This window comes from Phoenix dactylifera, chromosome 1 (genome assembly GCF_051530095.1).
Source record: "Phoenix dactylifera cultivar Ajwa chromosome 1, Ajwa_hap1_PhDact_Kaust_v1.1, whole genome shotgun sequence".
NCBI lineage: Eukaryota > Viridiplantae > Streptophyta > Magnoliopsida > Arecales > Arecaceae > Phoenix > Phoenix dactylifera.
In genome coordinates, this window is record NC_143190.1 from 25,303,814 (window position 1) to 25,321,942 (window position 18,129).

The following is an 18,129-nucleotide window of genomic DNA, read 5'->3' on the forward strand; positions in this document are numbered from 1 at the left end:
ATTTCCTTGAGATCCTAGAGAAATGGGACCCAAAAGAGCCGTAGCCAAGAGATCCGGAAGAGTCACACGGATTCAACGGGAGGAAAGGCAACCTACGGAGCCATCTCCCGTGTCTCCACGACGTGAGGCACGTGCGGAGGCCCCTCCTCCTTCTCCCTCAGTGATACTTGCAAGATTTGCGGGAAGGCCGGTTACAACGGGGAGAAGGATCCATTCCGAGTTCTTTGATCAAGAAGGGTTTCGGTTGAGGGAATGGATCCAAAGGCAAGGTTGGGAGTATCTTTGCTCCCTAGATGTGGTAATCTACCCCGGATTGGTTCAGGAGTTCTATGCCTTCCTCAAAACTGGTATGGGAGGGCTTGTTTCGGAAGTTCGAGGGGTTCGAGTTCGAGTTTCCGAGGAGAGCTTGAGTGAGCTACTTCATCTACCCTGCATAGGAGCCACTCCGGAAAAGCCAGAAAACAAAATGAGAGCTCTAAAGTTGATCATGGAAAATGAGAACTTCGACTTTTCCACGAAGGTAATAGCTAGTTCTCTTTCCGCTGAAATGAGATTACTGCTCAGTATAATAAATAGGATTTTATTTCCAAAGACCGGAAGATTCGATCTCATCACAGAGCGAGATCTAGCAGTGATGGAGTGTATGATTCAGGGGATTCCCCTAAATCTTCCGGCCATGATACTGAGACAGATGAGGAAGGTGATGTGCAGCAACAGGGTATCACTACCTTATGGTATGATACTCACCTTGATTTTTTGACAGCACGGTTTAGCTCTCGAGGAGGAGGCATCCAAGAGTCTGCATCATACTGACACATACACTGCACGGACACTTATACGCATGGGATATGAGAAAGTGAACGGGCAGTGGATTCACACTGGAGCAGGCATTCAGGGTGAGGCACCAGAGGGAGATGCACCAGAGGATGAGGATGAGGAGCATATGGATCATCCTCCTGCACCTTCAGAGGCTGGACCATTATCATCCGTTCCTCCGAGAGATACGGATGAGTTCTGGAGCAGGATGACTGAGCTCATGTCAGCTCAGGCGAGGACTATCACTGACGGGCTGACGAGCCGATTGGACGCCCGGTTGGATGTCATGTCTGCTGAGATCAGTGATCTGAGGCAGCAGATAGGAGCACTCCGGAGAGAGAGAGAGACCCATGGACCATCTGTGCCACAGGCTGCTGAGTCAGAGATTTCGGCACAGAGTCATCCAGCTCGTCGTGCTCCACGCCAGACAGTCTCACCAGGCACGACCTCCCCTCGCCACATACACTAGGAGGATGAGGACTAGATCCCAGCCGTTAGAGTCTTCCTAGGCTGATCTTAGCATTTATGTTTAGAGCCTAGGCCACATATCTAGTTCTCATGTGTATTTTGCTTTTATCATGTATCTTTAAACTTTGAGGAACATTGTATTTGTTTTCATTTTGGGCATGACTGTATTAAAAATGTTCCTATTTTGATCAATGAAGTTTGAAGTTTGCTATTTATTGCATCTTTCCCATGTATCTTTTTGATGATAACAAAAAGGGGGAGAAGTAAAGTAAGAGTATTTATTTTAGGAGAAGTAAAGATCTTAGGGGAGAGAAGTAAAGATTTTGTAGATTAGATAAAGTAACAAAAAGGGGAGAAGTAAAGATATCTTTAGAGTAAGTAAAGAAAGATTGATAAGAGTAAAAGTAAAGAAAGAGGAATAGTAGAGAAAGGAGAAGTAAAGAAAGGAGAAGTAAAGAAAGTAAAGAAAGGATAAGTAAAGAAAGAAAGAGAAATAACTTGTAAAACAAATTGGGAATCATATAAGAAAGCATATACATCTAAGGGGGAGCAATTTGCAACAATGAAAATGATCAAGTCAAAAATTTATATCAAATTTCAGAATTTGGCACGCACCTCTCGCACCCCGATACATAACCTGAAACTCATATTTTATCTCAAATTTTTGAAGTTTCATCGCTAATGAATTATAAATGAAAGGGGGAGCAATTCAAAAAGTCAAATTGGCAACATTTAAATGATATAGGGGGAGATTTCACTCTTATATATGAAAAGCTGAAATTCAGCAAGTTAAGCCCTTTCAAAAACTGATTTCAAAGACAAATAACAATAGGTTCATACTCTTTATTTTGTTATCATCAAAAAGGGGGAGATTGAGGATGATAGTGTTATTTTGATGATTAACAAGCAATTATCTAGAGTATGTTATAAGTTAAATCAATACTTCATTTATAAGTCCATTACTCTCAGTATATTTGTATGAATTGACATAGATATATTTCATTGTTCATTTGAATGAATCTAACATTGAGATGCAGCAAAGAGTGGATTAAGTCGACCCAAAGATTGATTGGGTCGACCCCGGCACATCAAGAAGTCATTTGGCACACTTCTGCAAAATTGGCACAGATGAACAGTGAGTTGGGTCGACCCAAGGAAAGCATGAGTCGACCCAAACACCAAGATTCTTGAAACAAAACAGAAAAATGGCTCTCTGGATTTACTGAGAGGGTCGACCCAAACAGTGGTTGAGTCGACCCAAGCTTGAGTCGACCCAAACCCTGAGAGGGTCGACCCAAAGGCAAAACAGAAAAAGAAGTCAGGAAATGGTTCTCTGGAATTACTGAGAGAGTCGACCCAAGAAGAAGTTGAGTCGACCCAAGTGAACTTTGAGTCGACCCAAAGAATGGTTGGGTCGACCCAAGGGAAGGAAGGCTGAATTTCAAGTTTCTGTGTTTTCTGAGAGGGTCGACCCAAGGAATGTTTGAGTCGACCCAAGGAATGTTTGGGTCGACCCAAGGACAGGTTGAGCCGACCCAAACATGGGCTGAAGCATAACGGCTAGTTCTGCAGATGTACTTTTTGTCCTTCCCAAGGTCAGTAACGGCTAGTTTTTCAAATCTAACCATTGGGGCTTGTCCAAAGAATGTGGGAAGCTATTTAAAGGGGCACTATTCATCAGATAGAATAACTTTTGAAAGAGATATCAAAGAGTACACAAGAAAACAAAAGTGCCCTAATCTTCTTCATTCAAGTGCTTCATTCAAGAATCAAAGAAAGGGGTTGAGCAGATTCAAAGAGTCATCAAGAGCTCCATCCTCCCTTGAAGAGTGAAGCATCCTTGACAAAGAAGAGCAAAGCCACTTCAAAGCGATAAATACTTTCTAACTCTTCTTTGTAGTTAATATTGTTTCATTTGCTCATTTAGGAGTTTGAATCTTTCTTTTTGTTTGCCAAACTATTTGTAAAGGTTGGTTGGTGAGCCCGGAAAACCAACGAAGTAGGTTGATTGGTGAACCCGGAAAATCAATTGTAAAGGTTCGTTGGTGAGCCCATAAAACCAATAAAGATTTTTGGTGAACCCGGAAAACCAAATTGTAAAGGTTCGTTGGTGAGCCCGTAAAACCAACAAAGGTTTTTGGATTGTGAGCCCGGAAAACAATCCAACTGTAATCCGCGAGATTATAGTGAATTCCCAAGGGGTCGCTTGGGGAGTGGACGTAGGTGCTAAGGAGAGCACCGAACCACTATACTTTGTGTTGTTTGTGTTGTGAATTGCCTTAGCTTACTAACCATCTATTTGACTTGAGTAAGATAGTTTAAATTTAAAAGAAACCAATTCACCCCCCCTCTTGGCTTGTCACCTTGGGCAACAAGTGGTATCAGAGCAAGGTGCTCTAATAGTACTCATTGATCTCACAATCAAGAGTTAAAGATCATGACAACCCAAGTGGGATGTTCTATGAGTGAGGGGCAATCCACAAATAGACCACCTCTATTTAATGGCACAAACTACACATATTGGAAAGCTAGAATGAGGATATTCATTCAAGCTTCAGACTATGAACTATGACAAATCATCACTAGAGGACCTCACACACCCACACTTAACATAGAGGGCACTGTCATACCCAAACCAGAAATGGATTGGAATGAAAGTGATAGAAGATTAGCACAGTTAAATGCAAAAGCTATAAATGTACTTTACTGCTCATTAGATGTAAATGAGTTTAATAGAATATCTACTTGCACTACTGCCAAAGAAATTTGGGACAGACTTGAGGTCACACATGAAGGGACCAATCAAGTTAAGGAGTCAAAGATAAACATATTAGTACACAAGTATGAATTGTTTAAAATGAAATCTACTGAGTCCATAACTGAAATGTTTACTCGTTTTACTGACATTATAAATGGGCTTAAGAGTTTATAACTGAAATGTTTACTCTGATTTGGTGCGAAAAATTCTCAGGTCTCTACCAAGGAATTGGAAGGCCAAGGTAACCGCTATTCAAGAAGCAAAGGACCTCAACACACTACAGTTAGAGGAGCTTCTAGGATCACTCATGACCCATGAGTTGACAATGAGGCAAAATTCAGAAGATGAGGTCAAGAGAAGAAAGCCCATTGCTCTAAAGACTACCACCCCTAAACAACTAACTGAATCGGAAGATTCGGATGATGATGAAGAAATCGATGAAGAAGGGATGGCTGTGCTTGGGAGAAGATTCAGAAAATTTATGAGAGGTAAGAATAGGTTCCATAAAAAGAAACCCTTCCTTAAAGGTAACTCAAGCAAAGAAAAGGGTAAGGACAAAGAAAAGGAAAAAGAAACTCCCATTTGCTATGAGTGTAACAAACCCGGGCATTATAAGATAGATTGCCCAGATTTGAAGTGGATGGCAAGAAAGTTGAAAAAGAAAAATTTCATGGCTGAATGGAGTGAAAGTGAGGAATCAAGCTCAGAGGAGGAAGATCATCAAGAGATGGCCCAAATGTGTCATATGGCCAATGACGATGAGGTGTGTCTTGCAGCTGATAAAGTGGAAAAACGATGGTATCTAGATAGCGGCTGTTCAAGACACATGACCGGTGACGAAGATCAATTTGTCACCTTGGAATCAAAGAAGGGTGGAGTAGTAACCTATGGAGACAATGGTAAAGGGCATATCATTGGAAAGGGTAAAATTTTCATTGCTCCATCTATTTTTGTAGAAAATGTCTTATTAGTTAAGGGTTTGAAACATAACCTTCTTAGCATAAGTCAATTTTGTGATAAAGGGTTTAAAGTTACATTTGAAGCATCTGTATGCATAATCACTAATCCTAAAGATAATAGCATTGTACTTGTAGGACAAAGGCAAAGAAATATTTACTTAGTAGATCTTCATGAGTTAGGCAAGAAAAATGGTTTATGCTTAATTACTAATGAAGAAAAGAAAAATGAAACTAGTTGGCTTTGGCATCGAAGATTAGGACATGCTAGTATGGAATTAATATCAAAACTAGTCAAGAAGGAATTAATAAAAGATGTGCCAAAACTAATCTTTGAAAAGGACAAAATATGTGGACCATGTTCATTGGGAAAACAAACTAAATCATCTTTCAAATCGAAGAATGTAGTATCAACAACTAGACCATTTGAACTCATACACATGGACTTATTTGGACCTACTAGAACTACAAGTCTAGGAGGGAAGAAATATGGACTAGTTATTGTTGATTTCTCAAGGTATACATGGATTTCATTTTTGGCACATAAGAATGAAGCATTTTCAGAATTTTTGAAACTATATAATAATATCATAAATGAAAAGAAACTCACCTTAGTAGCAATTCGAAGTGATCATGGTACGGAATTTGAAAATCAACATTTTGAAGAATTTTGCACTAAAAATGGAATATCACATCAATTTTCAGCACCTAGAACGCCTCAACAAAATGGGGTTGTTGAAAGGAAAAATAGGACATTGGCAGAAATGGCACGCACAATGTTGTGTGAGTCAAATCTTCCAAAGTACTTTTGGGCTGAAGCTATAAATACTTCTTGCCATATTCTAAATCGAGTTTTAATACGACTTATAACCAAGAAAACTCCTTATGAACTCTGGAAGAATAAGAAACCAACTGCTAAATATCTTAAAGTGTTTGGATGTAGATGTTTTATCTTAAACAATGGCAAGGAGGATCTAAGTAAATTTGATGCCAAGTCAGATGAAGGTATCTTCTTAGGATACTCCACATCTAGCAGGGCATACAGAGTATTCAATAAAAGAACCTTAGTAGTGGAAGAGTCAGTCAATATTATATTTGATGAGTCTGATAGTGAGTCTGCTAGGAAAGAAAATATTGTTGATGATGATACAGGAATTATCGACTTTGAAAAGTTGAATATTGATGACGTGCCAAATCAAGATAAGGGAGATGATTGCGTGCCACCACAACCCCAAAACTTGCCAAAAGAATGGAGGTATGCACATGGACATCCTAAAGACTTAATCATTGGTGATCCATCTCAAGGGGTAAGAACTCGATCATCTCTTAGGAATTTAAATGATTATTTTGCTTTCGTTTCACAATTAGAACCTAAGAATTATGAAGAAGCTGAAAAAGATAATAACTGGATAAATGCCATGCAAGAAGAATTAAATCAATTCAAAAGAAGTAATGTATGGACATTAACTGAAAGACCAAAGCATAATTCAGTAATTGGAACAAAATGGATATTTAGAAATAAATTAGATGAAAATGGATTAGTTATAAGAAATAAGGCTAGACTTGTAGCTAAGGGATACAATCAAGAAGAAGGAATAGATTTTGATGAAACATTTGCTCCTGTAGCTAGATTAGAGGCTATTAGATTACTTCTAGCATTTGCATGTTTTATGGATTTCAAATTATATCAAATGGATGTGAAGAGTGCATTCTTAAATGGTTTTATTGAGGAGGAAGTATATGTAGAACAACCTCCAGGTTTTGAGAATCATGAATTTCCAAATCATGTGTTTAAACTACATAAGGCATTATATGGATTAAAGCAAGCACCTAGGGCTTGGTATGATCGATTAAGTAATTTTCTGCTTAATAATGACTTTAGTAGAGGAAATGTAGATAAAACTCTATTTCTCAAAAGAAAGGACAAAAATCTATTAGTGGTACAAATATATGTAGATGACATAATCTTTGGTGCCACAAATGATACTCTTTGCAAAGAATTTGCTGATTTAATGCATGGAGAATTTGAAATGAGTTTGATGGAAGAACTAAGCTTCTTTCTAGGATTACAAATCAAACAAACTAAAGAAGGCATTTTCATTCATCAAACTAAGTATACAAAGGAAATACTAAAGAAGTTTGGGAATGAAAATCATAAGGGAGTTGGCACTCCAATGAACCCTACTAGTAAGCTAGACAAAGATGAAAAAGGGAAGAGTATTGATATTAAGCTCTATAGAGGAATAATTGGATCCTTGCTCTACCTTACTGCTAGTAGACCCGACATCGTATTTAGTGTAGGAATATGTGCTAGATACCAATCCGATCCTAAGGAGTCACATTTAAGTGCTGTTAAGAGAATCCTTAGATATTTAAGAGGAACTACCAATATAGGTTTATGGTACTCAAGAGACTCATGTCTAGATTTGCTTGCATATTCAGATGCTGATTTTGCCGGATGCAAATTAGATAGAAAGAGCACAAGTGGCACATGTCAATTCTTAGGAAACAACTTAGTATCATGGTTCAGCAAAAAGCAGAATTCAGTGGCACTGTCCACAGCTGAAGCTGAATACATAGCTGCTGGTAGTTGTTGTGCTCAAGTATTATGGCTTAAGCAACAACTAGAGGACTATGGAGTTAAACTAGATAATATTCCTATTAAGTGTGATAATACTAGTGCCATCAATCTTACTAAAAATCCAGTTCAGCACTCTAAAGCCAAACACATAGAAATAAGGTACCATTTTATTAGGGATCATGTGCAAAATGGAAATATATGTATTGAGCATATATGCACTGAAAAACAATTAGCCGACATATTTACGAAACCATTGAGTGAAGATAGATTCTGCATGCTAAGGAGGGAATTAGGCATATGTGATCCTTTTTATTGAAGAAATATAAAAGGGAGCTAGTAGTCTCATGATACATTCCTCTAATTTCTAAAATTCCATGAAACATGAGTCAAACTTGTTATCTATAGATTTCTTACTCATGTATCATTGTCCCAGAAAGAAGTTATAAGGATTGGAAGCAAAGAAAATTTTTAGAAGCAAAAAGGAAGAGAAAAAGAAAAATTCTGCACTTGGGTCGACCCAACCCAGAATAGGGTCGACCCAACGTTGAGTCGACCCAAGAAAAATCTTGAGTCAACCCAACGTCGGGACCCCACTGTTAAAAGGGGACCCGAGAGCATATCTAGGGCACTGTTTACCCTTTGTCCTCTTCCGAAAATTCTTTTCCCCACTCTCAAATCTTCTCCAATCATCTCCAAACAGTAAATTTCCTTGAGATCCTAGAGAAATGGGACCCAAAAGAGCCGTAGCCAAGAGATCCGGAAGAGTCACACGGATTCAACGGGAGGAAAGGCAACCTACGGAGCCATCTCCCGTGTCTCCACGACGTAAGGCACGTGCGGAGGCCCCTCCTCCTTCCCCCTTAGTGATACTTGCAAGATTTGCGGGAAGGCCGGTTACAACGGGGAGAAGGATCCATTTCGAGTTCTTTGATCAAGAAGGGTTTCGGTTGAGGGAATGGATCCAAAGGCAAGGTTGGGAGTATCTTTGCTCCCTAGATGTGGTAATCTACCCCGGATTGGTTCAGGAGTTCTATGCCTTCCTCAAAACTGGTATGGGAGGGCTTGTTTCGGAAGTTCGAGGGGTTCGAGTTCGAGTTTCCGAGGAGAGCTTGAGTGAGCTACTTCATCTACCCTGCATAGGAGCCACTCCGGAAAGCCAGAAAACAAAATGAGAGCTCTAAAGTTGATCATGGAAAATGAGAACTTCGACTTTTCCACGAAGGTAATAGCTAGTTCTCTTTCCGCTGAAATGAGATTACTGCTCAGTATAATAAATAGGATTTTATTTCCAAAGACCGGAAGATTCGATCTCATCACAGAGCGAGATCTAGCAGTGATGGAGTGTATGATTCAGGGGATTCTCCTAAATCTTCCGGCCATGATACTGAGACAGATGAGGAAGGTGATGTGCAGCAACAGGGTATCACTACCTTATGGTATGATACTCACCTTGATTTTTCGACAGCACGGTTTAGCTCTCGAGGAGGCATCCAAGAGTCTGCATCATACTGACACATACACTGCACGGACACTTATACGCATGGGATATGAGAAAGTGAACGGGCAGTGGATTCACACTGGAGCAGGCATTCAGGGTGAGGCACCAGAGGGAGATGCACCAGAGGATGAGGATGAGGAGCATATGGATCATCCTCCTGCACCTTCAGAGGCTGGACCATTATCATCCGTTCCTCCGAGAGATACGGATGAGTTCTGGAGCAGGATGACTGAGCTCATGTCAGCTCAGGCGAGGACTATCACTGACGGGCTGACGAGCCGATTGGACGCCCGGTTGGATGTCATGTCTGCTGAGATCAGTGATCTGAGGCAGCAGATAGGAGCACTCCGGAGAGAGAGAGAGACCCATGGACCATCTGTGCCACAGGCTGCTGAGTCAGAGATTTCGGCACAGAGTCATCCAGCTCGTCGTGCTCCACGCCAGACAGTCTCACCAGGCACGACCTCCCCTCGCCACATACACTAGGAGGATGAGGACTAGATCCCAGCCGTTAGAGTCTTCCTAGGCTGATCTTAGCATTTATGTTTAGAGCCTAGGCCAGATATCTAGTTCTCATGTGTATTTTGCTTTTATCATGTATCTTTAAACTTTGATTGAGGAACATTGTATTTGTTTTCATTTTGGGCATGACTGTATTAAAAATGTTCCTATTTTGATCAATGAAGTTTGAAGTTTGCTATTTATTGCATCTTTCCCATGTATCTTTTTGATGATAACAAAAAGGGGGAGAAGTAAAGTAAGAGTATTTATTTTAGGAGAAGTAAAGATCTTAGGGGAGAGAAGTAAAGATTTTGTAGATTAGATAAAGTAACAAAAAGGGGAGAAGTAAAGATATCTTTAGAGTAAGTAAAGAAAGATTGATAAGAGTAAAAGTAAAGAAAGAGGAATAGTAGAGAAAGGAGAAGTAAAGAAAGGAGAAGTAAAGAAAGTAAAGAAAGGATAAGTAAAGAAAGAAAGAGAAATAACTTGTAAAACAAATTGGGAATCATATAAGAAAGCATATACATCTAAGGGGGAGCAATTTGCAACAATGAAAATGATCAAGTCAAAAATTTATATCAAATTTCAGAATTTGGCACGCACATCTCGCACCCCGATACATAACCTGAAACTCATATTTTATCTCAAATTTTTGAAGTTTCATCGCTAATGAATTATAAATGAAAGGGGGAGCAATTCAAAAAGTCAAATTGGCAACATTTAAATGATATAGGGGGAGATTTCACTCTTATATATGAAAAGCTGAAATTCAGCAAGTTAAGCCCTTTCAAAAACTGATTTTAAAGACAAATAACAATAGGTTCATACTCTTTATTTTGTAATCATCAAAAAGGGGGAGATTGAGGATGATAGTGTTATTTTGATGATTAACAAGCAATTATCTAGAGTATGTTATAAGTTAAATCAATACTTCATTTATAAGTCCATTACTCTCAGTATATTTGTATGAATTGACATAGATATGTTTCATTGTTCATTTGAATGAATCTAACATTGAGATGCAGCAAAGAGTGGATTAAGTCGACCCAAAGATTGATTGGGTCGACCCCGGCACATCAAGAAGTTATTTGGCACACTTCTGCAAAATTGGCACAGATGAACAGTGAGTTGGGTCGACCCAAAGAAAGCATGAGTCGATCCAAACACCAAGATTCTTGAAACAAAACAGAAAAATGGCTCTCTGGATTTACTGAGAGGGTCGACCCAAACAGTGGTTGAGTCGACCCAAGCTTGAGTCGACCCAAACCCTGAGAGGGTCGACCCAAAGGCAAAACAGAAAAAGAAGTCAGGAAATGGTTCTCTGGAATTACAGAGAGTCTCGACCCAAGAAGAAGTTGAGTCGACCCAAGTGAACTTTGAGTCGACCCAAAGAATGGTTGGGTCGACCCAAGGGAAGGAAGGCTGAATTTCAAGTTTCTGTGTTTTCTGAGAGGGTCGACCCAAGGAATGTTTGAGTACACTTGGGTCGACCCAAGGACAGGTTGAGCCGACCCAAACACGGGCTGAAGCATAACGGCTAGTTCTGCAGATGTACTTTTTGTCCTTCCCAAGGTCAGTAACGGCTAGTTTTTCAAATCTAACCATTGGGGCTTGTCCAAAGAATGTGGGAAGCTATTTAAAGGGGCACTATTCATCAGATAGAATAACTTTTGAAAGAGGTATCAAAGAGTACACAAGAAAACAAAAGTGCCCTAATTTTCTTCATTCAAGTGCTTCATTCAAGAATCAAAGAAAGGGGTTGAGCAGATTCAAAGAGTCATCAAGAGCTCCATCCTCCCTTGAAGAGTGAAGCATCCTTGACAAAGAAGAGCAAAGCCACTTCAAAGCGATAAATACTTTCTAACTCTTCTTTGTAGTTAATATTGTTTCATTTGCTCATTTAGGAGTTTGAATCTTTCTTTTTGTTTGTCAAACTATTTGTAAAGGTTGGTTGGTGAGCCCGGAAAACCAACGAAGTAGGTTGATTGGTGAACCCGGAAAATCAATTGTAAAGGTTCGTTGGTGAGCCCATAAAACCAACAAATGTTTTTGGTGAACCCGGAAAACCAAATTGTAAAGGTTCGTTGGTGAGCCCATAAAACCAACAAAGGTTTTTGGATTGTGAGCCCGGAAAACAATCCAACTGTAATCCGCGAGATTATAGTGAATTCCCAAGGGGTCGCTTGGGGAGTGGACGTAGGTGCTAAGGAGAGCACCGAACCACTATACTTTGTGTTGTTTGTGTTGTGAATTGCCTTAGCTTACTAACCATCTATTTGACTTGAGTAAGATAGTTTAAATTTAAAAGAAACCAATTCACCCCCCCCTCTTGGCTTGTCACCTTGGGCAACAAAAGCTGCCTTTGATGCCTCAGCATTCTCATATGAGTTGTCTTCATTGGCTACCAAAGCTTAAGATTCCGAAGAGGAGTGCAAGACTCCATTCTTAGCCAAGTATAATTTGGACTTGGAAGGAGCATAGTGCCGAATTTCCCTTTTGCTGGCGCTATCTACATTCGTTCAAGGTGGCACACCTTGTTTAGGCCAACGCCAAGAAGCTGGAAGGGACTCTTTGGTGTGGGAAGTGAGTGACCGACACTTGGTCCCCACCAATTTGGTGCTTTCATTGAGAGAACTTCATCAAGGAAGACACTGCGAGGTTCAACCCTATTCCGGTGAAGAACATCTTGAAGGTAGCGCCACTTAACAACTTTTGAACTTTGCTACAAGTAAGTCAAGTCAACCTTCATTCAGCTTACCATTTCCGAGTGGTAAAAGAGGGAAGGGCCACATGAGTGACCTTGTGGGAAGTGAGGATTCATTACTAGTTTTCCCCCTTTGAAGGATTGTTCTGAAATCATATAAAAATTTCCATGGATTCCGGGGATAACCAAAGATTAGAAGCCCTTGAAAGTCAGTCCAACTGAGTGAGTAAAATCTTAGAAGAACTTTCCAATTCAATGGCTGAAATGAGGAGAGAAACAAATCGAAGTTTGGAGAGATTGGAAAGGAGGGTATCAAGTGGAGAAAAAAATTCTAACAAGGAGCCTTGGCCGCATGCTAGTGAGCAGGACCAAGGAAGGGATAGTGAAGAAGATTTAGCAAGCAATCATAGTGGATTTCGGGTGAGAGAAAAAAAGAGTGAAAGAGTAAGAAGAGGAAGTCGAGTGGAAGGATTTGGGGTGTGTGTGGATCGATTTGGGAAAGGAGTTGAATATGAAGAAGTCCTTAGTATAAGGGAGTCCGAAGAGGAACCCCGGATTACCACTAGACCGAGAGGAAGAAGAAGAGATGAGAGGAGAAAAATGCCTCAACATGGTGAATTTGGTGATGATGAGGAAGAGCCTAGAAGGGAGATTAGGAAGCCACAAATTGAATTTCCTAAGTATAGTGGTGGAGATCCCTTTGAATGGATGGATAAAGTGGAACAATTCTTTTATGTCTATGAGGTTCCACATAGAGAGAAAGTATCCCTTGCTAGTTTTCATCTTGAAGACAAAGCAAGTAAATGGTGGAGATGGTTGAGAACCATGTATGAAAAAGAAGGGAGGAGATTAGGATGGTCAGCCTTTGTGAAGGAGTTTATGATTCAATGGGGGCCTTCCCCTATTGTGAATTACCATGGGCAATTGGCAAAAATAAAACAAGAGGGAAGAGTGAGGTCCTATGTAGAGGAATTTCGCCATCTTCAAACTTTGGTGATAGGTTGGTTGGAGGAAGCACTGATGGGCACATTCATTGATGGCTTGAAGCCTTGACTTGCTAAGGAGATCAAGTTAAAGCAACCCTCTTCCATGCAAGAAGCCATGCGAATGGCTGAAATTCTGGAGGAAGGATTCCAGTCCGAAAAGAGGATGATCAAGGAGACAATCAGCCAGGAGACCAAGTCACTTCCACCCAAAATTCTTTGGAAAGGCAAGGATGCAGCCGGCACCAACCCAAGGAATCAGCCACAGCAAGTGAAGAAGCTTTCAAGGGAAGAAGTCCAAGATTTCATCAAGAAGGGCTTGTGTTTCAAGTGTGGAGAGAAGTGGGGCTGTGAACACAAATGCAGATCAGGCCAATCTTTTCTCATTGATGTGCTGGAGGCAGAAGTGGGTGATGAAGAAGCCACCAATCCGAGTGAACATGAAGAGGAGTCGACTCCAACCCATGAAGATCATACAAGGGCGGAAGATAGTGATGCAGAACTTTCTCTTCATGCACTAACTGGGGTGCCAAAACCCAGCACTATGAGGCTCCTTGCATGGGTCGGACGACATGAGGTTTCATTGTTGGTTGACAGTGGATCATCCCATAACTTCATCAATGCTTCAATCGTGGCCAAGTTGGGACTGCATCCTATTGACATACAGCCATTTGAAGTTAAAGTGGCAAGTGGTGAGAGACTTACATGCAAGGAAGTCATACAAGAGGTGAAAATGAACATCCAAGGGGTAAGAATCAAGGTTGATTTACATGTGATTCAGTTAGTAGGTCTTGATATAGTCCTTGGTAATGCTTGGCTTCGGAGGGTGGGAAATGTGATCACAGACTTTGGTTCTATGACAATGGAATTCAAAATAGGGAGCCAAAAGAAGAAATGGACTGCCATTGGAAGTAATGAGGTTAAACCTTGTGAGGCTTATACTATGGAGAGACTATGCAAAGGAGGTGCCCCCCTATGTAGCCATCTTGTTAACCACTCAAGATCAAACCGAGCCAAGTTCCATGGAGGACGAGTTTGAAGGAATCCCTAGTTCGGTTAGACAATTGTTAGAGAGGCACAAGAAGATACTTGAAATACCAAAAACCATGCCACCACAAAGATTGTATGACCATCCCATCCGCCTTAAGGACGAATCCAAGGCCATAAATGTTCCACCCTATAGAAATGCCCACTTTCAGAAAGGAGAAATTGAAAAACGAGTTGAAGAAATGCTCAATCAAGGGTTGATTAGGAGGAGTTCTAGTCCCTTTTCTTCACCAGTGCTCTTAGTAAGAAAAAAGGATGGTACTTGGAGGTTTTGCACAAATTATAGAGCTCTAAATGAAGCCACTATCAAGGATCGTTTTCCAATTCCAACAGTGGATGAAATGTTGGATGAACTCCATGGTGCAACAATCTTTACTCGACTAGACTTGAGAGCCGGTTACCACCAAATTAGAATGAAGGATGAAGACATTCATAAGACAACATTCAGAACACACTCAGGCCATTATGAATATTTGGTAATGCCCTTCAATTTATGTAATGCACCGTCAACTTTTCAAGCAGCCATGACCGACCAGCGCCCAGGCGCCCAGCGGCCAGACCGACAATGCCCAAGCGGCCAAAGGGTCAAGCCGCAGCAGCAAACGTCTGGCCTAACCAAAGGGTCAGGCGTGGGAAATCAAGGGCGGCCCCTGGCTTGCCCATGTCCACGCGCAGTCCGCCAGACTGCGCGCAACAGGGGCTTGGCCAGCACACCAGGCCCTAGCCACATGATCAACCATCTGCAAAGGCAAACCCAAAGGAGTGCCAACAGCCAAAACCGACCAACCAAAGGCCTCTGTAGTAGCCAAAGTTGGGCCAACCGCGAGGAACCGCCAGCAACCACAAATACAGTCAAATGCCATCAACAGCAAGAAACTGCAAGCAACCGCCACCAAGACAAGCAACAGCCGGCCAACCACCAGAAATCCCTTGAACTGCCGGCCCAACTGTTAGCAACCAAATGGCAACCGGATTAAGACAGCAGCCACTGCAGTGGAAGTTCCAAAGGAGTTGCCAAAGGATCCAAACAGCCAGCCAAAAGGAGAAGCCAATGCATGCCAATGTAAGGGTCTACAAATAGATCCGAATTGAGTGGGGGGGGGACTTTTGGACATTGTATCAGTTAGCCACTTGTAAAGTGCATTCGGCCAAGAGGCTTGGGTAGGCATATTGCCTAATTCGGTCCTTAGGGACTTGGGCCAAGGCAGGGTACATCAACCCTCTTTGGATTTGGCTAAGGAAGGGACCATCTTCCCTCCTTAGAATATTTGTATTTCCTTTTCACCATCGAATCAAAGCTGCCTTTGATGCCTCAGCATTCTCATATGAGTTGTCTTCATTGGCTACCAAAGCTTAAGATTCCGAAGAGGAGTGCAAGACTTCATTCTTAGCCAAGTATAACTTGGACTTGGAAGGAGCATAGTGCCGAATTTCCCTTTGGCTGGCGCTATCTACATTCAGTCAAGGCGGCACACCTTGTTTAGGCCAACGCCAAGAAGCTGGAAGGGACTCTTTAGTGTGGGAAGTGAGTGACCGACACTTGGTCCCCACCACTATGCTGGCTGTACTATTGCTTGTCATCTTATTGGTCCCGCACTGTTGGCCAGCTGCCCTGCATGGCTGCCACCTTTTGTCCCTCTTGTTTTGTACTTTGTACCATGTTCTCCTCAGCCCCTCCTCCAGATTGGGGCTTGTGCAATCTTGCTGATGTGCTAGAAAGTTCAGGTTGAAACGGTCTGAATTCCTGGCTGGTTGTGCTGTGTTATGGTTAGGGCCAATTAAACCATAGTAGCAAATACTGACCTAACAACTTTATTTAACCCATTGCCACATTCTAGTTTTGGCCTTTATTTTAAAATTTGATGCACTGGATTCAATAACCATCATTGTTCATACTGCATTGTGTATTTTATCTTATTCTGCTTAATTGCATAAGATTTTAAAATGTTTCCCTTAAGAATTTTATCTCATCTAACTCCTTGGAAATGAAACCAGAAGATAATCACTCTTAGTAAAGCTATTTTAGCCGGAAATATGGCCAAACAATTTTTGGTTCTTTGAGAACTAGATAGCAAAATCCTTGTAAAGTTGCACATAACAAGTAAGAATGATAAGTTAGCAAATTTAAAAATGATAGTCAGTGCATATTTCAAGAACTGAATAGAGCATAGAGCTGAATATATCCAACTTTTGCCATACTTAAGTTCTTTTTTTTTTTTTTTTTGCTTCTGACATTGCCTGAAGTTGCATCTGCATAACAAATGATTTATTAGTTTTGCTAGAAATTTATAGTCTGATCTACCTTGCATAGTCTTGAGTTGATTATTTTCTTTACCTGTTTGTTATTTTACTTGCGATTATCCCTTTGTGGTTCAGTTGTGACATGGAAGAAAAAAAAGACGAAGAAGATAGCACTATGAATGAGGGGGAGGCTGCAGTTACCATAGCTCATGCAAAGCGACTTGTTGAGAGTGGAGTAAATGCATCTGATATTGGAATTATCACTCCTTATGCTGCACAGGTTTTATTCATTTCCTTTGCCACTTCCATTTTTGTACAAAAATTATCGACTTCTATAATGTTTAGTATTTATGGAATGATTATGTTCAGATATAAATCAGGTGCACCTTGACTTACATCACCTTGATTATGTTGAGTATTTATGGATTTTGCCTCTCTCTCTCTCTCTCTCTCTGTGTGTGTGTGTGTGTGTAAGGTCCTTTCTTTTTCCTATACTTTTTCCCTTTTATTGATATATATGCTTAATTTTTCTTGAAGCCATACTTCATGTTCACATTGTTGTCCCTCCAACTGGATGGTTTTCCTTCTGACTATTGTCTTGATGGCTTGGCCTGGTACAGGTAACCTATCTTAAGATGATGAGAAGCAAAGAAGACGGTCTAAAGGATGTAGAAATTTCTACAGTTGATGGATTCCAAGGTCGGGAAAAAGAAGCCATTATCATTTCAATGGTTCGATCTAATTCAAAAAAGGAGGTAACCTTAGAAGGAAATCAAGTATTTTCTTGAAATACATATACTCCAATGCCTCTTTATTTTGCGTAGTGCTTTTTGCATAGAAATGATGCTGCGCTAGGGTTATCTGATACAAGTTTGCATGCCTTTCAGGTGGGTTTTTTGAGTGACCATAGGCGAATGAATGTGGCTGTGACGCGCTCTCGAAGACAATGCTGTCTTGTATGTGATGCTGAAACCGTGAGTAATGACCGCTTTTTAAAACGTTTAGTTGAATATTTTGGAGAGCATGGCGAGTATTTGAGTGCATCTGAGTATGGACATGAGTAAGCATCTGCCATTTAAATCTACATGTGTTAAATTGTCAAGCTAGCTGTTAAATCATGGCCTCTGCAACGGGCCTTGCACATTCTTTGCTGGGACAGCAGATGAAACTATGGAAATATGATGCTGGGACACGTTCCCTTGATGTATTATTAGAAATGTTTAATTCTATCAATGGTTAAGAAATATTAATAAGCTAGCGGCTTGTTGGGAAAACAGCCCTCGGGATGGTAATTGATTAAAAGAAGATGAAAGAACTGGTCCGTCTTGAGGAACCAAAATCCATCCCTGAGCGCGGTTTATCTCCAAGGTGTCAAAATCCAAATTTTCTTGTTAAACATTCAAATAATTAACTTCCATGCTGAACAAGAAGCTTAATAATTCAAGGTATCAAAATCCAATTTTTCTTGTTAACATTCAAATAATTAACTTCTATATAGACAAAAAGCATAATAATTCAACGATACTTAATACGGATCTTTACACATTGTGTTCTTACATCTCAGCATAAACTATGT

At 40.7% G+C, this 18,129-nt stretch overlaps 1 protein-coding gene across 3 annotated transcripts in view; it reads left to right on the plus strand.

Annotated features, from left to right (window-relative positions):
- Nucleotides 1-17,806, plus strand: part of LOC103720749 (DNA-binding protein) — a 94,768-nt gene extending 76,962 nt beyond the window's left edge. For all 3 annotated transcript variants that reach the window (XM_039117076.3, XM_039117078.3, XM_039117077.3), the window contains 3 exons: nucleotides 16,689-16,833; nucleotides 17,174-17,308; nucleotides 17,441-17,806. In XM_039117076.3, coding sequence (XP_038973004.1) covers nucleotides 16,689-16,833; nucleotides 17,174-17,308; nucleotides 17,441-17,617 — 457 coding nt within the window. In that variant the 3' untranslated portion in view covers nucleotides 17,618-17,806. The remainder of the gene's footprint in view (nucleotides 1-16,688; nucleotides 16,834-17,173; nucleotides 17,309-17,440) is intronic.
- The last annotated feature ends 323 nt before the right edge of the window (nucleotides 17,807-18,129 follow it).